The 11,976-nt window shown below is 32.2% G+C and overlaps 2 protein-coding genes across 21 annotated transcripts in view; one reads left to right on the forward strand and one right to left on the reverse strand.

Annotated features, from left to right (window-relative positions):
* The window catches only part of LOC103569158 (uncharacterized), a 137,977-nt gene that overhangs the window by 109,153 nt on the left and 16,848 nt on the right, over positions 1-11,976 (reverse strand). Inside the window, exons 5-7 of one of the 20 annotated variants that reach the window (XR_008404445.1) lie at positions 10,579-10,721; positions 10,450-10,506; positions 9,309-10,340 (exon numbers count right to left, since the gene is read on the reverse strand). The exons of 15 other annotated variants lie outside the window; for them this stretch is intronic. The gene's annotated coding sequence lies outside the window, so the exon portion shown is untranslated. Of the gene's footprint in view, positions 1-9,308; positions 10,722-11,086; positions 11,975-11,976 lie in introns of those variants that run through there. 4 more of the 20 variants (XR_008404443.1, XR_008404439.1, XR_008404435.1 and 1 more) reach the window with 4 other exon arrangements.
* Positions 68-9,226, forward strand: LOC103569162 (uncharacterized). Its single transcript, XM_008546318.3, has 3 exons — positions 68-1,446; positions 7,251-7,334; positions 7,430-9,226. The coding sequence occupies exons 1-3, from the start codon at positions 1,398-1,400 to the stop codon at positions 8,101-8,103; spliced, it is 807 nt and encodes a 268-aa protein (XP_008544540.1). The 5' UTR covers positions 68-1,397; the 3' UTR covers positions 8,104-9,226.

Raw genomic sequence — 11,976 nt, forward strand, 5'->3', positions numbered from 1 at the left:
ATTGATTGGAAAAAAATAAGAAATAAATAAATCTAATTAACAATTTAAAAGTTGAAAAAAAATTCAAAAGCAAAAATTAAATTAATTTTGTAAAAAAAAGTTATGATTAAAAACTAAATGAACGGTAAAAGTGTGATCTTTTAGATTTTCGGACCTTTTCATTCATTTTTAGCTCTAAAGTAAGTTTCCCAAATAATCGGCAATGGAAAAAAATCATGCGCCCTTTGGCTTTAGAAAGTTACCTAAAGCCTAACAGGCGAAAAAATATGACTTTTTAGAATTATTATCATGATATTAAGGGGCCCACTAGTGAAATTTTGAAAAAATAAAGTTTTTTTTTCATACTTCGATACTCTATACCTTCAAAAATACCACAATAAAATTTTAAGTCCTTATCTCGATTAATTCTTTTGAGTTACAACCTTTTGAAAAATAGTCGTATATCGGTTCCCGAAAATACACTTTTTAAAATCGCTGCCATTAGAACTCGAAGACAAATTATGCGATCGATTTAATTTGAATTGCAGTTTTTTTCATATGTTTCTACGTATCATGAGCCTCCAACTTTTCGATCGAATATAAAATCTAATTGCAGTAGGCCAAAGATCATTAAGTTTTCAGGCAAAATTTGAATTTTTTTTTTAAACTCCATCTTTTTGGTAGATTCAAATTTTTTTCTGTAGCCCGAGGGTCATGATACGGGAAATATCTTCTAGTTTCATAAACTTTTCAGTTTTTTTTTATTTCATGCACTGCCAAGGTTGGTATCACCGCAACACTGGAGAGACTTTTTTTCGGATCGTTGGGAAATTATAAATAACGTGGTGCATTTAGAATTTTTCGGACCAAAAATTTTATCTTGGATTCATTATATACCCATAAATATATCCTTAAAACTTTAAATATTCTATGCCGTAGTTTTCTTTCAGAAAATTCCCAAATATCATTGTTTTTTTCAGCGGTCACAGTAGTGGTCCCCCTAAAATCCTAAAGTTCTGTAAATAATTAACCCAATGAACGGATGATTCACATCAAAACGATTTCTAAGAAATTCTAATTGGAAGTTAACATAAATACTGAATAATACGAATATCAAGGTCGCTTATTTGAAACCGTCAACATGATAGAGATATCGAACGCACATCGGCTTATATCATTGCTGGTAAACACACTAAATTTTTTGGGTTTAACCCACATGATTGTGTTTATCTACATTTCTCCCTCATCTATTTCTCACTCCTACCACTGCTGCACTTTGAATAAAAACATACATGTAGATATGAGTATACCAAATCATGGTTTAGCTTTATTCCATTGTAAGCATTCGTACAATTCGTGTAAAAGAGTATATTAACAAATATCAAAATTTTATCTTATTCGATACAGTGATTTTCAAAATGAATTTAAAATTATTTATTGGATTTATGATTTTGTTAACAATTTCAGGTAAGTGATTAATTTTTTTATGATACTTCAAAAATTAAAAAAAGGAATTGATGTTTAAAATTTTTATCGGAGTAATGTTCAGGATAAATAACCAGGAAAATCGTGGAAATTTATGGTAAATCGATCTAGGGAAGCATTTTCTATGGTTGTCCGAAAATTCTGAAAGATTATTATTTTCAAATTTTTGATTTGAGTGGCGAAAAAAAAAGTCGGCTGTTCAGAACAAGCGAAATATGATTTTGTAATCCAATTTTTTTATAAAGTTCATACTACTAAATAAACCTGATATACTAAAAATACTTTCGATATTTAGTAAAAATAAACAGTGTTGGAAAATTCACAAGTGCACAACTCAATCGTTCATTTTATTTGTAATCATTACTTTTATTTATTAACATTAACTTCTTTATTTTTATTATGAATTTTTATTCAACTTTTTAAATTATTAATTTGATTTTATAACTTTTTGCTAAGAAAATTTAGAATTTTCAAAAATTCGGGAAATTATTGGTTTCTGTACAATTTTCGAAAACCGAATTTTTATCAGATCTTGACGTTTTGAGGTTCTAGGAAGCTATTCTGACTAATTTCACGATGGTGTGTGAGTGTATGTATGTATGGACGTTCGTTCGTATGTAAGTATTTTCAAATTTTGAACGGATGAACCGATTTTAATCATCAAGGTGTCATTCGACGTGGCTTGTTAATATCTAAAGGCTGTTAATAATTGAGCTTCATAGGTAGAGTGCGTCCAAAGATGTTCCGAAAGTGAAATTTTTTCAAAACTATTTTTTAAGATAACTTTCAATATGCCCCGTGAATTGATTCCAAAATCTAATCAGCTCTAAGCTTGATAAGCTGCGGCGAATGCCACCTCAATGATCGAAATCGGTTCATTCGTCCAAGAGAAACCGTGAACGACAGAATTGAAATTTTTTTTTTTTTTGTTTTTTTTTTTGCAATTTCTCAAAAACGATTAAATAAATCAATTTCGAAATCTGATCCACTTCAGAACTCAAGAAAACGCATCGATTGCCACCTCTACCATCTCAATCGGTCAATTCGTTTAAGAGATATCGTTGGAGAACAATCGGTAAAAAACGTTGATTTTCCGAAAACAGCGACAGAAAAAGTATTTTCGATCTCGAAGAGCTCAAAAATGGATACACGACAATTTTTTCGAGCTCAACGAACTCGAAAACAGTGGAAAGTTTTGGAACTGGCCCACAAGGTCAACTGATAGAGCGATTGTATTTTTTTGTTTTGTTTGGATATTTTGAAAACTGTCGAATCCATCCATTTCAAAATCTAATCAGCTCCAGAACTCGATAAAAGCATTCGATTGCCGCCAAGAACTTTTCAATCAGATACTCCGTTCGAGAGATGTCGACGCAATGAAAAAAAAAAAAAATTTTGGGAAGTTATTGGTTTCACCCCGATTTTCAAAAATCGAATTTTCATCAGATGTCGACGATTTGAGGTCCTAGGAAGCTATTCTGACTATTTTCAGAATGATGTCCAAGTGTCTGTATGTATTTATATATGTATGTATGTATATGTGTATTTGTGTGTGTGTGTGTGTGTGTGTGGGTGAATGGTCTATATCTTTTTAACTAATGAATCGATTTGGATGTTTAAGACGGCAATCGAAAGAGCTTGTTGGCCATCAACTTTCCTGAAAATTTCAGATCATTTGATCTCGTAAACTCGAAAATATAGGCGAATTACGAAAAAAAAAGAATTTTTTTTTAAATTTTTTATTGATTTCTCAGAAATGAATTGAACGATCGACGCCAAATCTAATCAGCTCTAGAACTCAATAAAACGTGTCGAATGTCACCTTAACGATGTTAATCGGTAAATTTGTTCGAGAGGTATCGTTGGCGAAAGAAATAGTAAAAAACGGTTTTTTTCAAATATCTTCAAGACGGCTGAATCGATCGCTTTCAAATTCTATTCAGCTCTAGAATTTAATAAAACGCGCCTTTGCCACTTCAAATGTCAAAATCGGTTCATTAGTTTAAAAGATGTCATCGTTGAAAAGTTAAAAAAATAACATTCTATGTTATTTTTTCTAGATAAATAAAAATATACTGTGTCTAAAATCTCACAAACTTTTCCTCTTTATGTTCTTTTTTGATCATTATACTGACATTGATTTCTGCCTCAATACATTTAGTTTATTGGACATAATCGAAAATTAAAATTTTAAAACCGCTTGTTCATGATTAATTTTCGATTTTTCAACTTTTAAACTTTAGCATGAGGCGTAACTTGTTACACTGTACAAAATTTACAACAAATTTCACTATGGGTGCATTGTAACACCGGACCATAAGAAACCTGGTATGAAATTTACAAGTGTCCCATAGTAAACGGTATGCGCAGACAACACGATTGAGACCTATGCGCATACGTTCACTATGGGACACTTGTAAATTTTGTACCAGTTTTTTTATAGTCCGGGGTTACAATGCATCCATTGTAAAGTTTAATGGGAATTTTTTATAGTCTAGAGTTTGAAAAGCTCATAAAAAAACAATCGCATGCAATAACATTTTCGAGCTCGAAGAGCTCGAAAATATAGCCACGTTAATATTTTCGAGCTCCTTGAGCTCTTGAAAAGCAGGAAGTTTTGGGGCTGGCCCGCAGGGCTAACCGACGCCCGGATTTTTTTGGATATTTCTTGTATTAACGCTCTGATACGACTCAGAACCTTTTTAAATTCTTATTTCGAACACTAACATTGATTTTCGCCTAAATATACTTTTTCTTTATCCCTTAGTCGAAAGTATGCACTTCCCTCCCCAATTTTAGGGCCTAAAGTCTTATTTCCCTCCTCTGATGGAATTACACACACCCCACTTATATCGCCGAGAGCAAAAATTTTTTTCGTGCCTACAGAAATAGCCGGCTGTTGCCATCTAGTGATCGTCTACCACTTTATCAATAAAATTTTTCACAATAACCGCGTAAATCATTGCTTTATACCTATATACGTCAGTATTTTTGTCTCGTTGTATCTAATATTTTAATAAACATTGTACTTACAATAATAAGATTAATGAAAAATTTTCTTCGGATGGATCGATAGATGAGTATGAGGTAATAAAAGACTTTGATGCAGAGGCAAAGTTAGTTATTGAAACAGAAATTTTGCCAAAAAATTTAGCTAATAGATACCAAATGGTCTACAAATGCCTTATGCCATATATACAGTAGGACCTCGTTATAAGACTATTCGTTTCTTTCTTAAGCTATCGATACCTGATTTATAAAAAAGACAGCACTATAGTCTTATAACGGGGTCCGACTTTACAAATAAATGTTTTATGCAAATAATTTATCTGTTTATGTATTTATCAATATATTTTTTATTAGCGAGAAAAAAAAATCTAGTTTATAGGTGTGAATTTATTTATTTAAAAAAAAGTAACTAAACATTATTTTTTGTAAGTATAATTAGGTTTTTTTTTTGTTTTGTTTTTGATGCCCGCCCCCGCCGACCAGACGCACTCGCTTCGCTCGTGCTTTCAAATGTCGCCGGGCTGGCATCAAAAACGCAACAAAAAAAAAGAGGGACAGAAAAAAAGTTTTATGTATGTCCGAAAGAGGCGCGTCAATAAGGAGCGAATGAAAAAAACATGGCCGACCTGTCAGCTGAAGGCAGGACGTTTTTGTATTGTCTATAGTATACGAAAATGTAATTAATAAACGTACTTTCGATCAGGCATAAAGAAAAATCGTATACACCACACAGGGCAGGAATTTCAACTTTCTTCCTTTGTAGTGTAATACACTATTTTTTTATTAAACATAATTATGAATAAATATATAAAAATCGCTCATTCATTAATTATTTTGGATTCTAAAATTTCAAGCTTTATCATTAAACGTAACCCTTTTGAGCTTGAAAAGCTCGAAAAAACGGATAACAAAGGTATTTTCGAGCTCGAAAATGTATTTATACTAATGTTTTTGAGCTCTAGAGCTTGAAAACAGTGGGAAGTCTTGGGGCTGGTCCAATCGGTGGCCGGATTTTTTTAACTCTTTTAACAACGATTTTTCTTGAACGAATGAACCGATTTTTTGATAGTTGAGGTGGCATTCACCGCGGTTTATAATGCTTTAGAACTGATTAGATTTTGGAATCAATCCATCGAGCACATTACAAGTTATACAAAAAAAAATTTATTAACAAATTTTATTTTTGGAATATCTTCGAACGCATTCTACTGATTAATTGCAATTTTTTACAGCTTTTAGATATTGACAAGCATACACACACACATACATACACTCGGACATCATCTTAAAATTAGTCAGAATGGCTTCCTAAAACCTCAAAACGTTAAAATCTCTTAGAAATCCGATTCTTGAAAATCGGACCGAAACTTATAACTTCCCGAATTTTTGAAAATTTTCAATTTTCTTAGCGGGAAGTTAAAAAATTGGGCTAATTGATTGTGTGTTACGAGAGTTGTCTTGTTTAGAAGTTTTGTTTACGACAATTGACTACTCGTGCCTCTGGGAATAAAATAATTTACATTCGATTAGTGGAATAATCTATCGATTCACTATTAAGTTGAAATCATTCATTAATAAATCATCGTTGTATTAGTATACGATGCGACCCGTTTGAGTATAATCAAAAGAGTGTAAAGATAATTTAATGTGAGTGAATGAATCTCAAATATCAGATCAATTATAAAGCAGTCTTAGCGTTTTGGAGCTTTAAGTATGCAAAAAAATATTATGCACATTATATGCTTAGGAATCTGTAGTTATACTTGCTTAAGACAAAATACTTGCTTTAGATGCAGTAGCTTAAACTTACTACAGAGTTGCTTGAGATACCTCGGTATGGCTGTCCTTTTCGTTAGTTTGTGAGACGTCTATTCTTCTCAGTATAGTAAATTCAGTGGCGCCCACTTAATGTTCAATATAATTGTATCGCATGTTAACATCATCAATTCTTAGCACTTTGAATTCAAATGAGAACCACTGGGTTCACTGTAGGTACTCCGTTTGAGCTTGGAGTATCTTGGAGAATGAGAAACCCGATATCTTAAGCCATTTTGCAACTCTGGCTTAACATCGTTACATACTACGCGTATTGCTGGAAAATTGCTGCAGGCTCTTTTTACAGATTCCCGTTAATTTTCGAGAAGAATCTTAAGCATGACTTGTTTAAATTGGTAGCCAATATACTTATGAAATATATTTATTTCAATTTTTGTCTAAATCTACAGTGAGAAACTTGTTAAAGGGCATTCATCTTGTCACTTGCGTAAGACAATGCCAATAGAGATACTTTTAAGTGTTTTTGATAGGTTCATTAATGAGTCCTATTGATGTAAATACTTATTACAATTATTTTATACTCTACATGGAATTCGAATCATAAAATTCAAAAAAAGTAATGCAAAATGACCATCAACCACAACTTTTTTTAAGTCACGAGCAGTTGACAAGCACATTTCTGACTTATATCACTACGGATAACCCTGCAGACCGGTAACAGAATTACACATTCCGTGTCATCTGAAAGACTCTCTGAAATCATAATGACTGTAAAGATATAATCTGCATATATTACATAATTTACTCGTAGTAACGCAATTGCTGTTTATCAGCTATTATGAAGTATAATAAATACTGACAGATATTTCCATTAAAGACGACTTTTTTTTATTGGCCTGATAGTGACTGACTAGCAATGAGAATAACAAAATCTTGAAAAGTCAATAACCGATGAGTTTTATTCCCTAATAAAATGTAACAAAATTTTAAATCTATTATAGATGTCAATGGTTGTGGAAAACGTCATAGCAGAAGTCACAGGGGTGGAGGCTTTAGTCGTTTATTCCGTTCATCAGATTCTTCAGGTTTGAGATTTAATTATTGACATCTCATTCTACTGTTCAAAGTATTGTTAAAAATTTTTTGACAAAAGTATTTAAGATTTATATTTTTTTGTTAGGACACTCGAGTTCATCTGGACATTATGGATCATCTGGGTCATCCGGATATCATGTATCTTCTAGCTCATCAGGTTATTATGAATCCTCTGGATCTTCTAATCATTATGGATCATCAGGATCATCTGACGACAGATCATCAGGATTATCTAGTCATGATGGATCGTCTAGATTATTTGAAAATGATAGTCCTAGTAGCTTTCAAACTACTACCAAAAAAATGTCTCATATAATTCCTGTTGTTCATTCCCATCCTTATCATCATACTGCATATTCTCATGGTTCATCGAACCAAGTGAGTGAACAAGTCGAATCAACTACATCATCAGTAACGAACGAACCAATAGATCAGAACAACGCGAATTATCCCTCGTTTGACTTATCACCATCATTATCTGATCCTACAGCTGACATGCTAAAAATCCTAAAACAATTAACTGATGAAGATAAGTCTGCTGAGTTAAGAAAGAATTTGACATCCTCTTCATCAATAACACGATCTACAATGAATATTCCTGAATCCGAAAATCATAAATTAAAAACAAAAGATAAAATTGAGCCGACTCAATCAAACCTCACGACAACATCACTTGAATCTGATGATGTTCTCAACGCTATGAAAAAAGTCATCAATGCAATTGGTTTGGATTTGAAATTTAATAACCAGTTAGTTTAGTATCTTTACAACCAATCAAAATAAGCTACTTTCAGTTCAACGAGACGAAAAAATACTAGCAAACGCATAAATTACGAATTTGTTAAGCCAGAGTACGGAAACATATGTATTTCATGTCTTGGGAAAATACAAATAATAGTTCTGTCTGCTGACTGACGTGATTCGCAATATAAACTCTGGTACTTGTCATTTGCTTAATAGTAATTTCAGTCTTTCAATTAAGGGAGGGGTGGGGGCTAGAGGAATCACCACCCGTATGAAAAAACAATATGTTATAATAATAATTAAATAAATACAAGACCGGACTGGTTGGTAGTTGGGATATTGGAAAAATACGCATATAAAAAAATATATTAATATTTTTTTTGTCACAGCACAAAATATCACTGGGTTACAAAATTAAATCGTTGATTTAATTTATTAATACTGTTAATTGTTTGAGCTCATGAATACGTAATTACTTGAATACAAATTATAGAATTGAGCTCGAGTAATTAATTGAAATAATTGAGATAACTAAATTGAGTTTAGTTGAACACTGAGTTAATCGCAAAAAAATATAATGAGAATAAGTAACATGAATTAATGACCACTAGAATTCTTGAGTTTTTAAAAGTATTTATTCATGAGCTCTGGTGCCCAAAAGTATGTAAATAATTATATTCATATGTTGCTTAATGAATGCTTGTTTTAATTGAATTATCATTTTAATTAATTATCTCTTGATGAATACAAAATGATACGATTAAATCATAACACGTGTTATCACTTGAATGTACATTGCAAAAGATAATGGCGGCCGTCTTCTCGTCACAAGGCAGGAAAAAGTCGATGCACATGTGCCACACTGCGCATGACCAAGTTCAAATTTTACAAACATGAGGCCCCAGTAGGTGCTGCCTCTATCTGTCGGAAGTTCAACTATGGTTGTATTTAAATATAGTTGCAATTACGCAACATAATATTCAGTTAAAATTTATGAAATCATATATGTTTGCAACAAAAAAATGTATGACATATTCTATCGTATATTATAAAAATCATAGAGATTTTGGTCGATTTAATATAAAGTTATAATATTATAATTAAATCGAATAAAATGAATTTTTTTTAATAAAACATTGCCAGTTATATTTTTCTTTCTATTTATTAAATTCGACCCATTTTAATTTTAATTAAAAATGATTTTATTTTATTTTTTTTTTAATTTTGGCGCCATTACTAAGATGACTCTGATCGCAAATTGACTAATCAGAAAAAATTATGATGTTTGTTGTATATATACAAAATATGAACTTTCATTTGATTTAAATGGCAAGTAATCACCAGTGCAAGTTTTATTGTGTATAGTTGATAAATCAGCATGTTACTAGCCACAACTCATATATTTTTTTTATCAATTATAATAAAGATTTTCTTTGTTGGTGTGAACAATTACTCGTTAATAATTTGTTCACTTTCGTGATTGTTATTAATAATTTTTTCACTCAATGATAATGTGATTATCATTAAATTACGACCATTTATTTTATATGACAAAAAGTACGTTTCGTTTTGGTGTTTACAATTAGTTTATCATCATTTAGGTAAAAATAATTTTAATTAGAATTGTTAACATTAAATTTTTTTGGTTGAGAAATTGTACTTATTCTTTTATTTTTATTGCTGATTGATATAAAATTGCATTCATCTGTAGAAGCGTTATTAAATTTATTTATTTATTAATTTTTCCTACTATTATAGTCATGAGCAGCCTCCTATGGAAACATTTTATCAAAACACCAGACGGAGGTCTGTGCAAAGATTGCAAAAAAATTTTAAAATCTAAAAACACTACAACTAATATCCACAATCATTTGACGATGAGAATGTTGACGAAGAAAATGATCAGGTGTACACAGGTGTATTATCAAGTCAAAGCTTACATAGTTTGTAATAAGTAGTTTGTATGCATTTGAATTTTATCTCAGATTAATTTACCATCACGTCGTATCTTTATTAAATTCATTATTCAATCGAATTTTAGGTTTCAAACAAAAGTGATAATCAATTAATCGTGACTAATACAAATGAGCTTACATCCATTAAGATTTGTTATCATAAATATTTTTAATAGACAATTTTTAAAACATTGTCATAAATAAATTTTTATTTTATAGTCGAAGCAGGCATAAATAACTGAAGTAATTGATAATGTTGAATCTTGTCGAGGTTTGTTAGCTTATTTAAATTATTTGCTAAAATTAAAAAATGGACTGTATCAATTATTGATTTTTTTAGGATGTACTGGAAAAGCGGAGCTAATCACTAAAGCAATAAAATACATAATAATAAAAGAATGTTTACCATTCTTATGTGTAATGAAGCTTTTGTCTCTACTAGAGCCACAATCGCCAAAACGATCTACGTTAAACGTGATATAATATCATTGGCAATCAAAGAAAAGATTACAAATATTGATGTTGTGAGTCTTACCTCCGACGTTTGGACCGAGACTACCAATATACAAAGTTTGGTGTAACAGATTTACATTATAGCCATAGAGCTGATTATTTGGTTAAAGAATTAAAAGGCGTATGTGACAATTGGAATATTGTAACAGGGTGAATTAGTAAGTCCTGAAAATTTAAATATTTAAATTCGGAACTTGTTCACTGTCGATAACTGGTCAATGAACTCGTAAATTATGGGTGAGTGACGCGGCTAGTCACTAGGTGTCACATGGATCACTAAGTCCCAAACATTCGTCACTTCCTTAAGTTAAATTAAAAGTAGGAATGTTTCCAGGAGTGAACAAAAGATGGCCGAAGAGGAACATGATATATCTATAACTGCGGAACGTGAATTTAAAGAGAATTAGTCGGACGACTAGAATCTTTTAGTTTGCCATAAGAAAAATTAGTTGTCATAAGGAATTATAAGTTTGTCATAAGTAAAAGGAAAATAAAGATAAAGCAAGGTACTAAATAATTAAAAATAAAAATTAATTTAATCTATAATTTATTTCAACCTATCTCAGAGAGTAAAGAACGACGGGCCCAGGCTTGGCCTAAGTATGTAGAACCTTGGCCCAAGCTTGTAAGCCAGCCTTGGCCTAGTTTTGGTAGGACACTGGAATGATAACACGTAACCAGACTTGATTGCTAGACTTGACTCATGCTTGGTTGCCAGACCTTGCCCATGTATCGAGGAAACGGATAAATTTAATTAACAAAAAATTTTATTATTATTAACCTCGTAGAATTGATGATCATTAACGTTTAAACTATCTAAAGGAAGTAAATGATGTGAAAAAAAAAACTCGGTGAACATTCTGCTGGGCTCCGGGCGCGAACTGCCGTCCTTCTGATTGCTGGATCTGAACGATAGCTACTGGACGAATCTACTAATGTTGAACTGATACATTAATATGATCTACTTATTAAACCGTAGGTATAGCCAAACTTGGGTAATCCTACCTTGGCCCAAGTCTGAGTTGCCATTTCACGGTCGAGGTAGGGACACCCAGTCTTGGTCCAAGCTGGGATAATCATTGTCACGGCCAAGGCTAGGTTACCCAGTCTTGCCCCAAGTCTGGCTGGCTATTGGATGGCCAAGACAGGAGAACCCAGTCGTGGCCCAAGCCCGGGTAATCATTAAAACGGTAAGGACTGAGTACCCAATATTGAGCCAAGCATGGGCCAGTATAGGTTTGCCAAAACTAGGTTCCCCAGTGCTGGGCCAAGTAGGGCCCCGTCGTTCAACTCTGGAAGTTCTTGCATGGGATGTCATCAATTCTTTCCTCTCTTAGAATGGAACACGATCCCAAGCTGCGGGTAATGTCAGACTTCATATATGGCTCAGGCAGTTATCTTCACCATGGTCTGAAATCCT

The sequence above is a fragment of the Microplitis demolitor genome, chromosome 10 (assembly GCF_026212275.2).
Source record: "Microplitis demolitor isolate Queensland-Clemson2020A chromosome 10, iyMicDemo2.1a, whole genome shotgun sequence".
In the NCBI taxonomy this organism is placed as follows: Eukaryota; Metazoa; Arthropoda; class Insecta; order Hymenoptera; family Braconidae; genus Microplitis; species Microplitis demolitor.